The sequence below is a fragment of the Sinohyriopsis cumingii genome, chromosome 1 (genome assembly GCF_028554795.1).
Source record: "Sinohyriopsis cumingii isolate HCF-2022 chromosome 1, ASM2855479v2, whole genome shotgun sequence".
Classification (NCBI taxonomy): domain Eukaryota; kingdom Metazoa; phylum Mollusca; class Bivalvia; order Unionida; family Unionidae; genus Sinohyriopsis; species Sinohyriopsis cumingii.
The window spans coordinates 39,275,031-39,294,000 of NC_142961.1; the positions used below are offsets into that span (position 1 = coordinate 39,275,031).

Consider the following 18,970-nt stretch of genomic DNA (forward strand, 5'->3'; position numbering starts at 1 on the left):
GCAGCTTATGTACCCTCAAGTTATTCAGAATAAATGTGTTATTTAGTAAACAATGTTAAATGCCTTTCAAGTTGAGAATAAAAAAGGGATATGAAACATGGGGAAAATAATTTGCCATATGTTCAGTACATGTAACTTAAGTCTGTGTGTTTAAGTATTTGGAAAGCTTTTAAACAAATATTAAATTAAATGCTATGCATTTATTTTTTTATTTGTCAAAAATGATATCATTAATAGCAATACACCACTCCTGCAATAACATGCGCCCTGATAACTCGCAAACCCGCTTATAACTTTGGGTCAGGCATGGATCTGATTTTTTTTAAAACTAGAAAATACACCCCCAAATTTAATCCTTATTTCTTGAACTTGAAAAAAAATCGCGATAAAAATTGTTAACTGAAACATTGACATATTGCTTGTTTTATGGTCGAAAATAGTAGAAACTTTAATTAACGTTTTGAAATTATCAACTTTTAATAAGAAGTCATATAATTGGTAACATTTTCTTTCCAAACAACATTTTTAGTACACTAATTAAAGATATTCAAGGAAATTTTGATCAATGAAAATGTCACGTATGCCTAGTGTAGGCAGTACATTAATATTTAAATGCCAATTAAATAATTTTTATTAAGTGAAATTTGTGTTTTAATTCTATCTTTTATTTTCACTTAAGCATAATTGTCATAAATGCAATGTGTATTTAAATGTAAAATGTGTCAATCTACCATAACAGCTATGTCCGCAAGCATTTCTCTGAGAACCTAATTAAATGCAGACTGTGCTTTGATAACTGACTTATGGAAGTAATTGTTGTATTGTTGCAACAAATTAACAACTGGCCTCCTTTGTATTAGGTCCTGTCATGTTAATTATGTCTTTTGAATCAAATAAAAGAGGTGGAATATAAATTTTAAAAAAGTTAAAAGGCATGCAAATCCAACATACTTAAAATCTAGCGGCCCCGGTCGTATGTTGGGTGAACTCACTTCAGTTGATCAATTGAACACTGTTATAAAATGTATTGTGTATGTAACAAACTACCTTAAATTAACTGACTCTTTCATAACTGTGATCAAAGATAGCAAGGCAACCAAGCGAAATGAATACGTCATAAAATAAAGAGCTTGGTTTCATAGATATGGACCATTGTGGGCAAGTGATTTTCTGAGAAATTCTGAACTGGCACTTAGCGAGATCCTCAAGGATGATAAGAAGTTTCACTGTTACTTTCAATGAAATCACGACATCAATATTGTACTACATGTAATTGGACAATACAAAAATTGAGTTTCGATGTAGGTAATTATCTCATGAAATAAATGTTGGTAGTTTTTGAAATAATGGAATCTTGTTTGGTGGTATATGTATATCAACAAATAGTCTAGTTTCCGACTACTTTGACTCCCGACTTGCTAATATACTATTTAATACCACTCCAAGAACCGGACTTATCAACAAAACAAAAAGCAGTGATGTATTACACTTTTTTTTGCGTACACGTGATGGTTGTTGAAACCATTTGGAACCATCTTTTACATGTCACAGTTAGCAGTAGAGCATTATAACATACTTATTTCTGTGGTCCAAATTTCTGATGCTTAAATTCAGTCTGAATGAAAATTATATTTACACTATGTTTCTTCCGCAAACTCTCACATTTAAATATGGAACAAAATCACTTATCTCATTTTGTTTTTTTGGTATCCATGTTTGAGCTTTGCTGTTACACTTTAAACAGTTTAAACTTTGGGCATACTGCTGCTTATGATTGTAAAAAATGTTAAATCAACTCCTGTACATAAATAAGCGTTGATGTTCAAGATAATTGAAAAAGGTCGTCTTGCAAGTGAAAACATGGCAAGTTGTTGAAAATAGTGCATGAGTGGTATAAAACACGGCTTATTGTGGGGAACAAAAAAACAGCATGGCATGAGAAAAAAAAAACAACTGGCATATGAAAAGAACAGCAATGCATCACACTGTCTTAAAATGGTCAGTGGGAAACATCATAAATATGACCACATAAATATATATTTTTTAAATGGATATCAGAAACAATATAACACATAATCTTAGTTTTCTCTGACTTCCCAACCCAATGAAAGCTTATTCAGATTTCTGTCTTGGGGTATGAAGGTCAGTATATCAAGATTATATCGTGAAATCAGAGGAGGTCACTTTTTAGCATCTGGTCACCAGTACGGAGATATATTAATTGTCTTTCATTGATGTGGTTTTTATTCTCCGTGATTGAATAATGTTACGTAATACCCAGCTATCCCCGTGCTTTTCATCTTGTTATATAATGAGGGAGTTACAGCTTTATGTCCATTTGTTTTGGGGTATAACATTCAAACCATTCAGTGTATGTTTTAATACACATTATAGATTTCAGAAAATCCACGGCTGAAATTTAATCCATTCTATGTCTATCAAAGATCTTGCATAGAAGTCATGGCTCAGAGTGGACAGTTATGTTTTATTGACCCACTGGAAAGTCCCTGAAATATAATTAAATAATAGTGGTTGTCCACTGCTACAAATGGATGATACCTGCCATCAGTGGACAGTACAGAATATTGAAAGACATGCCTGCTAAAACATGTTAGTATTACATGCATTGCTAGATATGATGGATACACATTTTTTAGCAAAGAAATAATATAAGAGAATTTTGGATGCTTTCCAAATTATATAAAGCATACTGGTATCATGATTTTAATTGCCATGCTTTGTGGAAATGAGAGAGAGATAGTTTATGTGTATATGTGTGTGTGTGTATGATTTTAATTGCCATGCTTTGTGGAAATGAGAGAGAGATAGTTTGTGTATATGTGTGTGTGTGTGTGTGTGAGAGAGAGATTTGGCTTTAAAAGAGAAAGTGTTTTTGTATGAACTGGTTAAAATGAGAAGAAAGAAGGTGTTCAAGAAGTTTGGGACATGATTGCGTGGACTGTTCATTTTCATTGTATTATGAGTATGAAACATAACACAAAACTGTTTCTGAATGTCAACAAATACATGTATTTATTATTAGACAAGTTTAGCATGTACCATTACATTATTACATTTTAACCCTACTGGCCTTTCTGAAAAGTTCACATGATTACAAAATAAAACATTGTTGCTTATGAAACATGCATAGAATGTAATTAAACAGGGTTTATGAATTAAGCCAGGATTGAAATCACTGAAATCAAGTCTTTAGTCATCAAAATGGGGCTGAATATTTGGAAAATGCAACTGAGTTTATGGTGACTGAAACAAAATTATGGACTCTGGGAGAAGAGCTAAAAGCAACACAATCATTTAGATATGTTCGATAGTATTAATATTACATACGTATTCACAATACTGAGAAAAAAGTTAATCAGTACTGGACAATTTGTAAATTTTTCTTTAAGCCTATATATCTTTAAATTTTACATGAGTTTAATAAGTGTACTTCTTAAAACCTAAATTGTGTTTCAATATAAATAGTTGTATTATAGCTTATTTAGAGAGAGAGAGAGTTGTCTGCAGGTTTGACATGATGGGTAATGCATGGATCATAACTATTGACTTCTATCTAAAGGGAACTCGATTATGATTTTAACTGTATACAATTTTAGAATAAAAATTGTGGTATGTTATTACATTTTAATAGCAGCAACGACTTACCTGTTGCTATTGCGTAGCTTTTACTTTTTGATGTTGAGGAAACCTTGTCCATTCAGAGCGATTACATTCTTCCAAAGAGTGGAGAAGAGTCAATAAGACACTGCCCAATCATGTACCTCACACAAAGAAGAGTTGTCTTTTCAAGGATGCCATATTAATGGACATGTGTTGACTTTGTGACCACAGGAAAATCTTTTTCAAGGATGTCATGTTAATGGACTTGTGTTGATTCTGTGACAGGAAACTTTCTAATTTTCCTAGTGCTTTGCTGCATTGTAGTCTTCCATCAACAAACATTATACAATTCATTGATTAAATGATAAATTGTTTATTTGCATACAATTAGTTCCTTTTGCCATTAATTTAACCTCAGAATAAATGACATCTTTACTGCCATAGATGTGCCTTCAGTCTAAAAAATGCATTACATCAGTGGTCAACAAAGACCTTACATTGCTTTTGTTTTGTTTTGTGGGTTAATACCATGTGTCATCACATGATATGCTATATTCATGGCAACCAGTATTTTAAATTATTGGAGAAAGAACCCAGAAAGAACCACCAACTGTTGGGAAGCTGCTGAAAAGCTTTCTGACAAACCCATTTTGGCCGAGCTGGACCTTAAACCGATTCAGACAAAGGTGATATACAAAGCACTCAGCCACATGGGGCCCCCTTTTCATTGCAATGTAACTTGGCAGACTACCATAGATCTTTATTATTTTGATTCATAAATATGTTGTTTTAAAATAGATGATATTGCCACCTTACAGTTTTCATTGCCTTTGCTAACTCTGGCTATTGCTAGTGCATAACATGGATGTAGATGGATGTACACTAAAGAGAAGTAGCACATGTATTTTTCAATATTTGTTTCCTGATGAAAGAACTTGCATAGTGGGTGCACAGGAGTCATGATTTAGGGGGCCTAGGCCACATGAAACCCATGATCCCACATTCAGGCTGCAACACTGAATAGACTGATTTCATGTAATAACATGTTTTTTGTGTATTTCAGAAACAAAAAATGAGAATGAAAACCTTCTATTCATAGCAATGTAAAGACCAATAAAATGGCAACAGGTGGAACTCCCCCAGGTCAAATAAAGCCATCGTCTGCACTTTACTTCTATGGAAGGATTACTCGGGATGAGGCTGAAATCATTCTCAAAGAGCGAGGATGTGTGGAGGGCATGTACTTGCTGAGAGAAAGCATCAATCCACTCGGAAATTATGCCATCAGTCTTTGTCATGATGGGAAGTAAGTATTTTGTTAATACAGTTAACAGAGCCAACAGATTAGTGTTTGTGTCAAATATAATTTTGGTTTACTATTGTAAGTTTTGGAGCTGGAGGGGAAAAATGTGGAGATGATAGTGTATGTAGATTTTGTCATTAGTGAATGTACTCATTTTAATTTGTCAGTGTATGTCAGTTGAACTCAAACACGTGCCAATATGTATGGACCAGTACTATCACAGGCAAAGTTGTCAGCATTGTGAGATGTACTGGTGGACTGGAATTTTATTGCATATTCAGAGCTAATGTCCATCACCTATCCAAAATCTGATATATACATGTATTTAAATTACTGATTCCAGTAATTGTAATTTACCCAGGTGGTCCAGTGGTCAGAAGTGCTCACCTTTACTTGGGAATGTGGGTGTGTGAGAAAGCTGCCAGCTTTGCATGGGTCAGTGGTTCTCACCTGGCTTTTCCAAGGTTATTTCTCCACCAGTTGTACAGTGGCTGCCATATATAGCATATCTTGCACTGAGAAATGGCATTGAACCCAAACATAACAATATTATAAATTAAATATTTTTCAACCATTTTTCATGACATTTGTCTTATGTACTAAAAACATGCTCTAATTCACATAGGGTAAATTTGAAAAAAAAATACAATGATTGTATTATGATCTGCCAGGAATCTAAGGAACCCAAACTCCTTGGTCAGATGCATGTGAAATTCTCAGAAGATGATACTCCCCCTGTGACATACCTCATTTTCCCCTTTGATGTTTCCCATTTTATACTTTTCTTCATCTATTGGCTGATCTGCTGAATAGCTAATGACTAGACTTACCTAAACAGGCATGAAGCCAGTGTGACTAATTAACAGTTACTTCTTCCCTGATGTGATGGCTTAAAAAAAACCCAGATATTCTCTTGAATATGTATGCAAGCACCTGCAATTATTTAGGAAAAATAAACAATGCCTGTTGTTGTTCTGGAGGTGTTTAAATTGATGATAATGATGCATTTATAAATCATAAAAGTAAACAAAGCTTTCAAGCTGTTTGAGTTGGATGGTATTGTCCAATAATTAATAGGCAATAATAATAATAATAATAATAATAATAATAATATAATAACTAAAGTATGTGCGATTTAGATAAGAGTAATACTGTATCAGTGGATGGTTTTTCAAAGAGTGCAAAAAAATACTTTGATAGATAAAAATGAGTCAGCAGAATGGGTTTCCATATTTAGAAAACTTATGATGAAAATGCCACTAGTACTAATAAAAGAAATAGAGAGGAAATTAAGAACAAAATTGAAGACAATAAAGAGAACTTGAAATGTATCTTTAAAGATGAATCCATATCTGTTGTGGAGAGGGAAGCGGAATAACTGAGAACATGAGATCTTATAGACTGAGTGAGACAAGCAGTTCTTATGGTTTAAAAAATGTGGAATCAGAGGGTTCATTAAATATAATTTGTGAGTTGTGTAAGAAAGCAAAATCGCATCAGCAATTTAAATGTTGATGAGGGTTTTCCTGCTATGCCAAAAAAGGTAGGCAATCCTGTATGCTGTTGAGACAACTCTTGAAATTTGTGTGAAATATGGAGAGTGCACAGTTTCATGCAATGAAACCATGAATAAATAATCATAATAATGGATGAGCATCCTGTACTTGAAGACTTCGATAACTAGAACACTATACGTACATTTGTTAAATTAAAGAACAGTAAAAAGTAACAAAACTAACTCAACTGAAAAACTCATTTGTAGATGATAGAGAATTATTTGACAATTACTGAAAAATAGTATCTATCTAATATGAATTTAATCCAGATATATAAACACAGTATTGATCATGTACCTTTTCATTTTCTTTATATTCTTTTTGAAATTGATGGACTTGCTAGTTTATATCAGTGACTGTTAGAAATAGGCTGGGGACTCCTGATTTCCTTTAGTGAAAAGTCCACGAGTCTTCATGCTGAAATTCTGCTGAGAACCCTGTCTGGTATGCTGAGGTGTAAGGCCTTGTTATCTCTACTCTGGTGATGAGTAGGGCATTGTTATCTCTACTCTGGTGATGAGTAGGGCATTGTTATCTCTACTCAGGTGATGAGTAGGGCGTTGTTATCTCTACTCTGGTGATGAGTAGGGCATTATTATCTCCACTCTGGTGATGAGTAGGGCATTGTTATCTCTACTCTGGTGATGAGTAGGGCATTGTTATATCTACTCTGGTGATGAGTAGGGCATGGTTATCTCTACTCTGGTGATGAATATGGCATGGTTATCTCTACTCTGTTATAAGTTAGTTAAATTAGCTTAGAATTACAATCCTATTCCTTGGCTCCATCCCACCCATACTGGGAGGGAGTAGATGCAAGAGTGAGGGAGGGAGATGGGGTATGTGACAGAGGGGAATCAAGAACTGTGGCAAGAACAAGGACACATGGTTTTGCAGCAATTTATAGTTGTGACTTACAGCAGCGTCGCTAGGGTTGGTGTCACCTAGTGCGGTAAACTCATGGTGTCACCCCTCCAGACTTCCACCATGGATTTCTTCTTCTTAAAATAACTCCAAATTTTGCTCCGACCAGCTCTGAATCTCATTCAAATAAGCACCAGATGCTCTGCAGACTGCATGGTGGCACCCTGTGCCTGCTAGTCATGTATTTAACTATGATCGGTTATCCGTTTATGAAATCCGACTAGACCGAGCAGTGTGTGCTCTGTAAAATTTGCAATTTTTCATTTTGGTGTCACTTCTCTGAGATGGTGTCACCCGGTGCGGTCCGCACCCACTGCACCCCCCTAGCAACGCCACTGGTGACTTATAAATCTGCTCAGGGTCACAAAACTCAGCCCTTGGCAGCAATCAACTCAATCTGGTGTTAAAGGTAGTTATAAATTATTTCTTCAGTGTACCCATTAGCTGGGGCCCAATATGGTAGAGTGGTTTAAAGCACTTGCCTTTACCTATCACTACCATCTCACCTCAGTCAAGCCTTAGGCTTGGACTGTTTGATATGGAGAAAGCCTGCAAGTAGCTTTCCATGTTCTTTCCAGGATCATCCTCCACCAGGTATACTGGCTACCATCTACAGTCTGTCATGTGCAAAATGGCATTAAATCTTCAACAACAACAACAACAACCCATTAGATGTGAACTGCATACAGAAAATCTTTTGATTGGTAGCTCTATTCTACATTATTCCATTTTGTCCTAGAAAATTAGCACACTCAGTTGATGAATTTTGTAGTTGCCATTAAATTGACAGTGGCTACACTAGAATATCATAAGTGGTATACTTTCTTTTAAACCCATGAAATTATTGTGTAGTATTCTCTTTACTAATTGGCTACGATCCTGGGAAAACTTTTTTAACCCTGCCTTCTGGAGTTTGTTTTCACTGAGCACTTTTGGATGCCATTTTTTTTATTCGACTCGCAAAAGGGAATTGGGAAACAATGGTCTCTTCTGTTTCAATTTGGCCAATTCCCCCCCCCCCCCCCCCCCCGAGGTTAATTATGGCATGTATAAAATATCATAACATGAAAAATGGCAAAACCCCATGACATGAACAATAACAACAAGTTAAACTACCGGTATTGCTTAGATGATAATGATGGTGGGGATGGATGTGCAGTACATGTATATCTATAGTATTTAATCCACCCCATACACAATTAGCTTGGTTTAAATGTGAACTTACTGAAGTAAATAAACTCACCTTTGTTCACAGAAGAATGTAGACATAAACTGGTCTCCCCAACTGACAGAACTTTATCCAACCACAGCATATTTACGCAGTAAATATGTGATGCCAGTCCGACTAAAAAAGAGATTTGTTTATGTCTTCTGTACAATCTAATGTTCCAAATCAAATACTGAAAAAATATCTGGTTACAAATACATTACAGTAAATATGTGTATTTCTGCATCCAGTAATCTCCTTTTCACAAAAATATCGCAACAATGTAAATTTTAGTTGTGATGTAGAATTTCAATATAGACCAACTCAAACTGGTACTGTGCACCGTATCAAACAATGTGACCTCACATGCATTGAACATTTTGTGTTCACAAATGCGTTGTCTTTTGTAAAATGTTCTGTTTATTTAGATGGACGCTTATTCTTTATTAATATAGTTATCGAAAATATATAATATAATTTTACTATTTCAGCTTTGTTTGGGACTATGTTTTACAAAAAACAAATGAAAGGTACAGCGTCTGTCCGAATGAACGAAATTATTCGTTCTTCTTTGTATCTAAATAATCTCTTCTGACATAAAACTTTGTGATAAAAAGAATCTCAAATAGGCAATGATTTAATATTAAATTTATTATGAAACTTGTTAAATGTCCTGCTTTTGCTCACCAAGGGTCGTAAAAGCTGGACGTTATTCAACTCGTTTCATAAATTCAATATTAAATCATTACCCATTTGAGAGCCTCTATGTTATACATGGACTTTATATAATACCTTTGGAAAATTTGTCTGTTTGCTTATTCCTCTTGATATAGATCAAGTATAGAAATGTGATCTGTTATTCCTCTTGATTTAGTAGATTAAGTATAGAAAATTGATATGTTATTCCTTGTGATTTAGTAGATTAAGTATAGAAAAGTGATCTGTTATTCCTCTTGATTTAGTAGATTGAGAATAGAAAATTGATCTGTTATTCCTCTTGATTTAGTAGATTAAGTATAGAAAATTGATCTGTTATTCCTTGTGATTTAGTAGATTAAGTATAGAAAATTGATCTTTTTGCTTATTCCTTTTGATTTAGATAAAATTAGAAATTTGTTTGTTGCTTTTTCCCCTTGATTTAGATCAAGTATAGAAAATTGATATGTTATTCCTCTTCATATAGGTCAAGTACATGTATATTATAACTAGAAAAAATGTAATGTCATCTTCTGATTTCACAATTCCCATTCAGTGGACACATTTACTAAATGATATATTAGTTGAAAAAGGTAACCTGCTACTATGATTCATTTCTATTTCCAACTTTTGGAAACAGACAGAGCTGATGAAACTGACCCAGTTTAGGACCTGTACATGTCATTATTCTTGTTACCATAAATATAGTTTAAGGAAATGATATTCAGTAAAAGGTAGAATTGTAACAATGACGTTTTTACAAAAATAGTTTATGGAATGCATTTAAAAATCTATACCATCTGACTGTGTGAGAGCTGAACAATACAAAATTTACTCACACGTACATTATATATAGATAACATAAGAAGTCAAATTAGGAAGGAATAAGGAAGTAAAATTACAATTATTTTTGCCACCTTTTAGAGTAAAGAATATTTTAGTACTCTGTGTCAGTTTAGTATCTATTACAACATCTCCTAAACTATTCATTGGAAATATAAAAGATATGTCCAAAAGGCATCATATTATCGGTACAAAGTTTGAAAGTCTCAGTGCATGTGAGTTTCTTAATTGGGACTTCAGACCTTTACTTGTGATATGCATTAAATGTTTGAAATAGACTGGTGGATTTATCTACCATTTTATGGTTATACTGCCTTATCCCAGTGACTTCATATTTCTCACAGTGATTAAATGGTACCCAGTGGCACAACATGCCAACAAACATCTTCGCGAGAGATGACTCGCAAACATATTGATATGTTTTTGACGAAATCACCCCAGGCCCGTTTTTAAACAAAAGTTTTATTTTGTAGCTGTAATTCTTGAAAGAGCCTTCCATTTCTTCATGCAGTCTGCCATCAATACTGAATAAAATATAGTTTTGAAAAGAAATTAGAGGGTTATAAGGTCAGCAGTATGATTCTATATCTCCAGTGGTATGGGCATCATGGCTTGATCTGTAGGAACGTTGTCATATTTTGTACTCTTGACTCGTGCAGGACAAGGACGGTGCAGTGAAGGAGCGATAATTTTAAAAATGTTATACTATAAATATATACACATGAGCCTGGATGGGTATCGTTAACATGTCAGATGTTTTGCTTCACAAGAACGAATACGGATCTTACTGAAAACACTTTGTCTTAGTACATGTAACACACCTGCAGTGAGTAATAACCACAATATACTGTCTTGAACAAGAACAAAGTACCCTAAGCAAATTTAATTAAGTGACAAAATATTGGACAAACCTTTGTAAGCTCAGTAAATTTAATTCAGTAATAATATTGAAGAAACTTTTGTACCCTAAGTAAATTTTAGTCAGTGGTAATATTGGAGAAACTTTTGCTTTCTCAATACAAGGTCTGAATATCATATAAATATAATTTTGATGAGAATTATAATATGGATAGTTCTTTTTGTTGTATTTAGGAAGAATATAAATGACGTCACATAAAGACCAGACTCAAATAAGAAATAATTTTGCAAGTTGTTGTTTTTTTCTCTCACTCTTACTTCATGGTCCTATGTAATACACATAGGTAGAAAATGGCGTCAAAATTTAATGATCATATTATTTTGAACTGCATCGTGTACACAGTAAGCGCTGATTTCATAAAGACAAACTACCTTGATAAGACAATAAATACAAAATTGTAAATTTCAAGAAAATCATGGTGTTTTGGGCACAATTATGTAGCTGCATCACTCCTAAATTGCATGCTGGGTTTTAAAAATGCACTCAGTAATTTAGTTTTAACATGTTTTGATTAAAAACATGGGGGGGGGGTACTTTCTAAGGCATGTGCATCAAATATGGAAGCTCATATTTTAATGCAAGAAAATTTTTTTTGAGTTCATAAAACATCGGTATCAATGCCATTTTAAAATCACCTTTATTGCAGCTGGTTATATTTTGAGTCTAATCTAAGGTGTGTGAAGGTGGGATTCACTTTAATTTTAAAATTTCACCAGTCATGAGTCTGTCAGTGCCAATCAGATGTAGATATATTTATTATAAGTATATGTAAATCTACATTTTAATCAGATTGATTTACACATGGAAAGTAGGTCACATTTAGTTGATAGTATTTTGTCAGCTACTGCACATAGAGGGGTACTATCATAGGTACCTGTTCAAAACGGGGTAACTTACAGCTGGTCATTGGGTGACTGCCAATGCCCTTTAGTAGCAGGTATGGTATACAGTATTTTTCATGATTAGTTCAGGAGTCAGCCTTGTGATCAGTGTAAGGGATCTCATTTTATACAAGGGCCTGATTTTAAAGAAATCTGTGGCAACTGTTGTAAGAATTGGCCTTATTCACACCAAAATGTTTGCCCTGTCTGCAAAGGAAACAAGAAGACAGAGGGACCTAATTAAGAAAGTTACATAGTAATTTTAAAGGTTTTGATGTAATTGTCATGTTAAAAAAATGTTTCAAATGAATTTTTTCAAAGTATTATTAAGCAGATATTGGTTTATAAGACAGATTTATGTGTTATCATTCAATAATTACTTAGTGCAAGGATACTTAGGCACTGAGCTGGGTTACATCAATAGTGTGTTGTATATATCAGTTAGTTGAATGTTATATCTCACATTGTACAAGCAAAGTTTACTTCCTTGTCACCACTGTGATAAGATTTCCTGTGCAGCCTGATTCTTTAATGTGTCAAGTTTAAATTTAATAATTAAGCTACTAGGGGTTGTTAAAAACAGATCTGGCATTTCCATCAGCACAAAAAGCTAAAACGTAAAGATGTCAGAATAAAAATGAAAATTTAGAACCTGTTACTTTTCTGATAATGTTTACACATTCTTGACCTTTGTCCTGTGTCTCATATTTACTCATGCAAGCCACCTGTAAATAACGCATTAATGTATTTATGAGCAGCCTATAAAAGGTGCTGCAAACTTGTGGGGTACAAGATCTTTTGAGTGGTTGCTAATGTTTGGAATGGGATAAGATTTTTGTGACTGATTATAAGTTTTCACTAACCAATCAGTGATTAAATAACGATTTGATTTAATTTGTGCTTCATTTGATTTAATTTGTGCTTCATTTGATTTGATTGTTTGTGGGTTTTGGAATCTTTTTATTTTCTTTACATGTCAATGTAATGTAATTTTGTTTACTAGAAATTTGATATTTTCCAGAGAATTCAGTTTGAATTCAATCTTTCCATAAATACCTAATAATAGAAACACTGTTTCTATTTTTGACTTAGTTCCTAGCCTTGATTGAGGGTCAAGTAAACAACTTTTATTTTTGGAGTAAAATGATTGGTTCTTATCAAGGATATACAGGGGCTACATGATTTTTATATGTAAACATGATCATGTAATATTCGGCATTTAAAAAATTGCGCATTACTTAGTATTAATAGTGATGTTTAGAGATAGATCTGAGAGTCTGGGCTTAAAAACGCTTGATGTCAAATCATTTCCTTCTGTTTTAACCAGCTTTTGAGTGATATGTTAATTTTTCTTCAGATTATTTGGATTCTAAAAGATTAGTTCATTTCTCTGGAAATATTATTGTGTTCATACAGATTCATTATTGTGTTTTTATTGTGAAATACATTGCATTCAGATCAGATTGTGCTTATTGCTTCTAAAAATCTAATGGGAAAAAAATGCAACAGTCAGAACTATAGAGTATTCATTGTGTGCCACATCAGAAGTATTGGATCCAAACTTGATCCAAATAGATACCAAGCATCAGGGAAACTTCATGCAAAATTTTAAATTAATTAATTATTAAATCATCTGTACAGTACTTAAATTGTTCTTGGGGCAAGGCTGACCATTTTTTTCACCCTCTTGTCAAGAACAAGGGATTGCAAAAAATTAATTTGTCCCATTTTACTATTCACTTGTACCAAAATTGTAATCACTTGCCAAGATTTGATGAGATGTATGCATTTTAATCCATAGTTATAATAAATGAAATAATGTACAACATAATTTATTTTTTTAAAAGAATTTGCATTTTTCAAAATATTGGTTGATACTACACATTTGGAGGGGCCCAGAGTGGCTGAGTGGTCTAAGGCGTTCACCATTCCAGATCATTGCCATCTCACCTCTGTCTGCGATGGTTCGAGTCTCAGGCTCGGCTAATGTGGGTACATGAGAAAGCTTGCCAGTAGCTTCTCATGGGTTGGTGGTACTTCCTGGGGTTTTCCAGGGTTCTTCCTCCACCAGTTATACTGGCCACCATGTATAGCCTATCTTGTGCTTAAAATGGTGTTAAACCTTAAAACAACAACACATTTGAATACTTCAGGTATATATGTTTCAGCTGTTGGATTTGAAACAAAAATGTAAGTGTACATGTCTGCTGCTACAATCAGCACTAAGGTAAGACTTGATAGCTGTGACTGGTTTGAAGTCCCCAAATTCTAGTCCATTTGCTGAAATGTTCTTTAGAATTTGTAAAGTTTCTTGGTTTCTTGAATTCCTTAATGTTGTCATGATTAAGCTCAATGAACTAAATTTTTTGATCACACTCAGCAGTGGACAGGCTTATAACAAATGCAATTTCTAAAAGTCTGTATATCGGACTAAGAGAAGTCTTGTAGTCAGGCTTATGGACAAATATGCTGCAAATAGCTACTACCATTAAAAAACTGTTAAGAACATCACCAGGTGGATTCTGTGACTGCTTGTATGACCTTTTCCTTGCTTTGTACCCTAAATACTGCTGACGAATTGCTGAATGGTCTTCCTTTTTGAAAATAACTTCAAGACAATTGAGAAATACCTGCAAGACTTTAATCCCAAATTTCACCAGAACTACCCTCTCATATGGAAAGTGCTCTGACAAATACACTGGCTGAATGTGCCAGTTTATGATATTGTTCACTAGTAACTGCAATCTTTTAAGTCAATAAATTCAAGCCAGGGATAACAATCAACCCAATGAAACTGAAAATGTCTGTCTTTTGCTGTCACATTTTAAGGCTTATGACTCTGTGGACACATAGTTACTTAATACTCAGTAACATTATTACATTCTGTCTCTCCACATTCATGTGAATTTTCCATTCATGAGTCTTCTTATTACCATCCTTGTGAAAATAATTTAGCAAACTCGTTTTATCCACAGAGTAAATATCACTGCACGATGACATCTACTTCTGATCATAACATTTTGTCATTAAATGCAAACAGAGAGAGCTCATTAATTATCATAATTTTTTCACTCTAAATGCCATATTGCACTTGAAAGTCAATTTTCTTTTTAATCAATTAAAACTTCAAGAATCATTAGTCATTTAATCAGTTCATAAAGGAAATCATCTCTTAAGTCGTTGAAGTTCATTTCATAAATTTGATTACACTTACTCATTGGATTAAAATCAGAGTGAGCCGTTCCTGAGGATCTGGTTTGAGTAAACACACAACAACAAGGCCACTTAAAACACTGCTGATTAATCAGACCAGCTTTGTCTTTGATGTGTTTTCATTGGGTTGCTTGGCTGAAAATGTAGTCTTGTTCTGAAATTATTCACAATACCTACTCCCCATCTACAAATTAATAAGGAGACTGACTCATTCAGTTCTGAATCTGCCCCACTGAAAATTCTGTGGTAACTTTATATTTATTCCATCAGCACACTAACTCACAGATTACATATATCAATGTAAAAGAATGCATTCCAAACTTCTTTCCAATCAGAACTGATCAAATCCCATAGCCAGATGTCCCAAGCTACTACTAATTTTCGAAGTCAGGCAAGTAAATAGTCACTAGTCTGGGACACATGCTTTATTCCTATTTTCAGAAGTTTGGATTTTCATATTTTTATATTTTAATCACTTTCTGTCCAAGATTATCATTAATCTGAATAAATAATTTCACCCAAATCAGATTCTGAACACAACAATAAGATTGATTCTGCCTAAAGATGTTAAAGCAGGAATGAATAGATGTTAAAGCAGGAATGAATAGATTCTTAAATAAACATGATAATATATTTTTAAAAATGAAGACACAAAAGAACCAGAATGTAGGACAAAAATTCACTTCTAGACCAATATAAGTTTTAATTAGACAAGGTCTGTTACTAAAATAAAGAACATGGAAAAATTAATGTCCAAGACTCAGACAAAGATAATGATATTAATATTTAACCCACACTCATAGGGAAATATTAATTATGTCTTACTTGTTTACCAAAACAAAAACAGCATCAGTGTCTCTCTCAGGAACAACAAGAACTTGATTTTGGTCAAGGTCAGGTCCGAAATACAATTATCCATAGCACATGTTATAATTGAGAAAAACTAACAAACAATGCAAATGACTTATACATAATGTAAGATAACACCATAATACCTTCCATCTTCAAATGAAGACATGAAATTGGAAATAAGATATTTAAAAAGTGTTCATGCTTTGCAAAAGAAAAGGAAATGTGACCAAGATGAGACTGGCACCTGATCAAAGGAAATAGTGACCAAGATGAGTTTGGCACCTGATCAAAGGAAATAGTGACCAAGATGAGTCCGGCACCTGATCAAAGGAAATAGTGACCAAGATGAGTCTGGCACCTGATCAAAGGAAATAGTGACCAAGTTGAGTCTCGCACCTGTTTAAAGGAAATAGTGACCAAGATGAGACTGGCACCTGATCAAAGGAAATAGTGACCAAGATGAGTCCTGCACCTGATCAAAGGAAATAGTGACCAAGGTGAGTCTTGCACCTGATCAAAGGAAATAGTGACCAAGATGAGTCTTGCACCTGATCGAAGGAAATAGTGACCAAGATGAGTCTTGCACCTGATCAAAGGAAATTGTGACCAAGATGAGTCTCGCACCTGATCAAGAACACGCCCTGTTCCTCCCAGTTCCTCTGATCTTTGGACAAAGCATTTAACTCCTGTGCCTATTCAAGATGCCAGATCTTCTCTCTGGTCATGGTAACCTTGTGTAAGAGATTAACTCTAGCCTGTAGCTATGTTTAGACATCATACCATGGCTTGTACTATTAACCTTTGTTTATACACAACTTATGAACTGTGGCTGAGCAAACATGATTATATATATATATATATATATATATATATATATATATATATATATATATATATATATATATATATATATATATATATATATATATATATATATATATATATACATACACACACACATACATATGTATATACACACATATAATTATATACATATATGGTGTATGAGAGTGTATTGGAGGGGTAGTACCTCTGGTGGGGGAACATTTGTGCCTCCTTTGGAGTAGCTCGCCCACCTTTGGTCCCCACATATACCCAGCTTTCACCTGTACCATGCACAGCAGCCATACCCATGCATAGCTGCCAACCCTCACGAATTTGGTGTGAATTTCACGACTTTTTCAGCGATTCACGGATTCACGCCACGTGCCAAAAATTCACGAATTCTCCATTCCTCAATTATTTTAAATCTTTAATAAAATAACCAATTTCCCGTTAAGCACTAGTCGTGATATTCGCAGTTGCCGAAACGCTCCAGTATTGCTGGTCGCGATATTAGTAGATCTACAGCCGATTAGTACAGTTCGCCCGGTAGCAAGCATTTTAGCCTATTTTAATCTATATGTATAGGAGTAGTTTTACAAATGCTTTTGAGAGAAACTGGGGCCTAATTGGAATTTTGCTCCGCGCATGCGTCACCAACACTGATTTGAGTTACCATTCAGCATTGCATGTAAGATCTTGAAAATGTCTTCACCATCAAGGAAAAAGTAATGTATTACTCAAAAAGTGAAGTTTAATTTGGAATATATCAAAAATTGGCCGTGCATTCAGACATTAAACATTGATATTCATCATGCTTTTTGCACTCAGTGTGCCATCACAGAGACGATGTGAGGAAGCACGTCGGTTGCAAAAAAACACGAAGAAGTTGGGAAAATTAAGAATTCGCAGATTTCAGCTCTGAAATATTTTAAACAATTGGCGGAAGAAAAGAAGGCTACCAACGCTGAAGCATTATTTGTGAGTTTTCTTGTCGAACACAATCTACCTTTATCAGCTGGAGACCATGCTAAACATTTGTTGTGACAAATGTTGCCGGGGACTCGAAAATCACTTCCAAATTTTCCTGTGGAAGAACCAAAAGTGCTGCAGCTCCTGTGCATTCCTCACAGCAACAGTGCAAGCGCAAGTGTATTTTCTCTAGTGAGGAAAAATAAGACTTTAGGGCCTCCTTAGCTGCAGAAAATTTGTCAGTAATTTTAGTCACCAAGATCAACCAGCAGGCAAGTAGTCTGAACTGTTTAGAAAACAAATTTACAATCAAGCAGTTGAGGAAGTTCAAGCCTGCCACAGTATCATGTCTTGATAAATAAATATTTCTGCATATATGTAGTGTTTTAGTTTTATATTGCGAATTTGATATAGTGTAGTATTGATAGTCAGAGTGGATGGAGTTATTGTCATGGTATTTTTCACGAATTCTTGTCCAAATTCACGACTTTTTATCCCTATTTTCACTAATTGTGAGCCTGGAAGGTTGGTAGCTATGCCCAGGTAAACCACTTTTACTGGGGGGCTAAACTAGGTGAGGGTAGCCAATGGGTTTTAAACCTTTGGTGAGTCAGGGCTTGGTTACCCAAGCATGTGAAGACTGGATTTGGCAGCCTCCTGAGCAACTGAGCAGCCCTTTTTAGGATTTGCACTGCTCACCTCCATGGTATGAGGAAGGGGCTAGAAAAGATGCTCTAAAAATTGCCTGCTCCATCCTTCCTTAGCCAGCTAACTGCATCTGGAAGGGACCCTACATCAACGGTGGAAACACTACAAAGAAAAAGATGAAAATCGTTCCTCTCACCCTCAGCACATTGAACATGTGCACACTTTTGGAGAGAAATGATGCTGACAGACCTCAGAGGAGAACTGCCCAGATTGGCAGGGAGGTAGCCATATATAACATTGATATTGCAACCTTAAGTGAAACCCGCCTTGCAGGAGAGGGCAAACTTTGTGAAAGGGGCACTGGCTACATCTTCTTTTGGTACTGAAGAGGAAGTGAGGAGCAACGTGAGGCTGGAGTAGGATTTGCAGTGAAGTCCGTATTTGTTAACAAGCTAGCTGGATTTCCAAATGGTGTGAATGACAGGCTTATGATCATAAAACTCACACTGTCAA

General features: G+C 34.7%; 1 protein-coding gene across 1 annotated transcript in view; it reads left to right on the top strand.

The window, feature by feature from the left end:
- The window catches only part of LOC149806747 (tyrosine-protein kinase SYK-like), a 99,022-nt gene that overhangs the window by 1,257 nt on the left and 78,795 nt on the right, over positions 1 to 18,970 (top strand). Inside the window, exon 2 of the mRNA XM_089957142.1 lies at positions 4,685 to 4,927. Coding sequence (XP_089813268.1) covers positions 4,740 to 4,927 — 188 coding nt within the window. The 5' untranslated portion in view covers positions 4,685 to 4,739. The remainder of the gene's footprint in view (positions 1 to 4,684; positions 4,928 to 18,970) is intronic.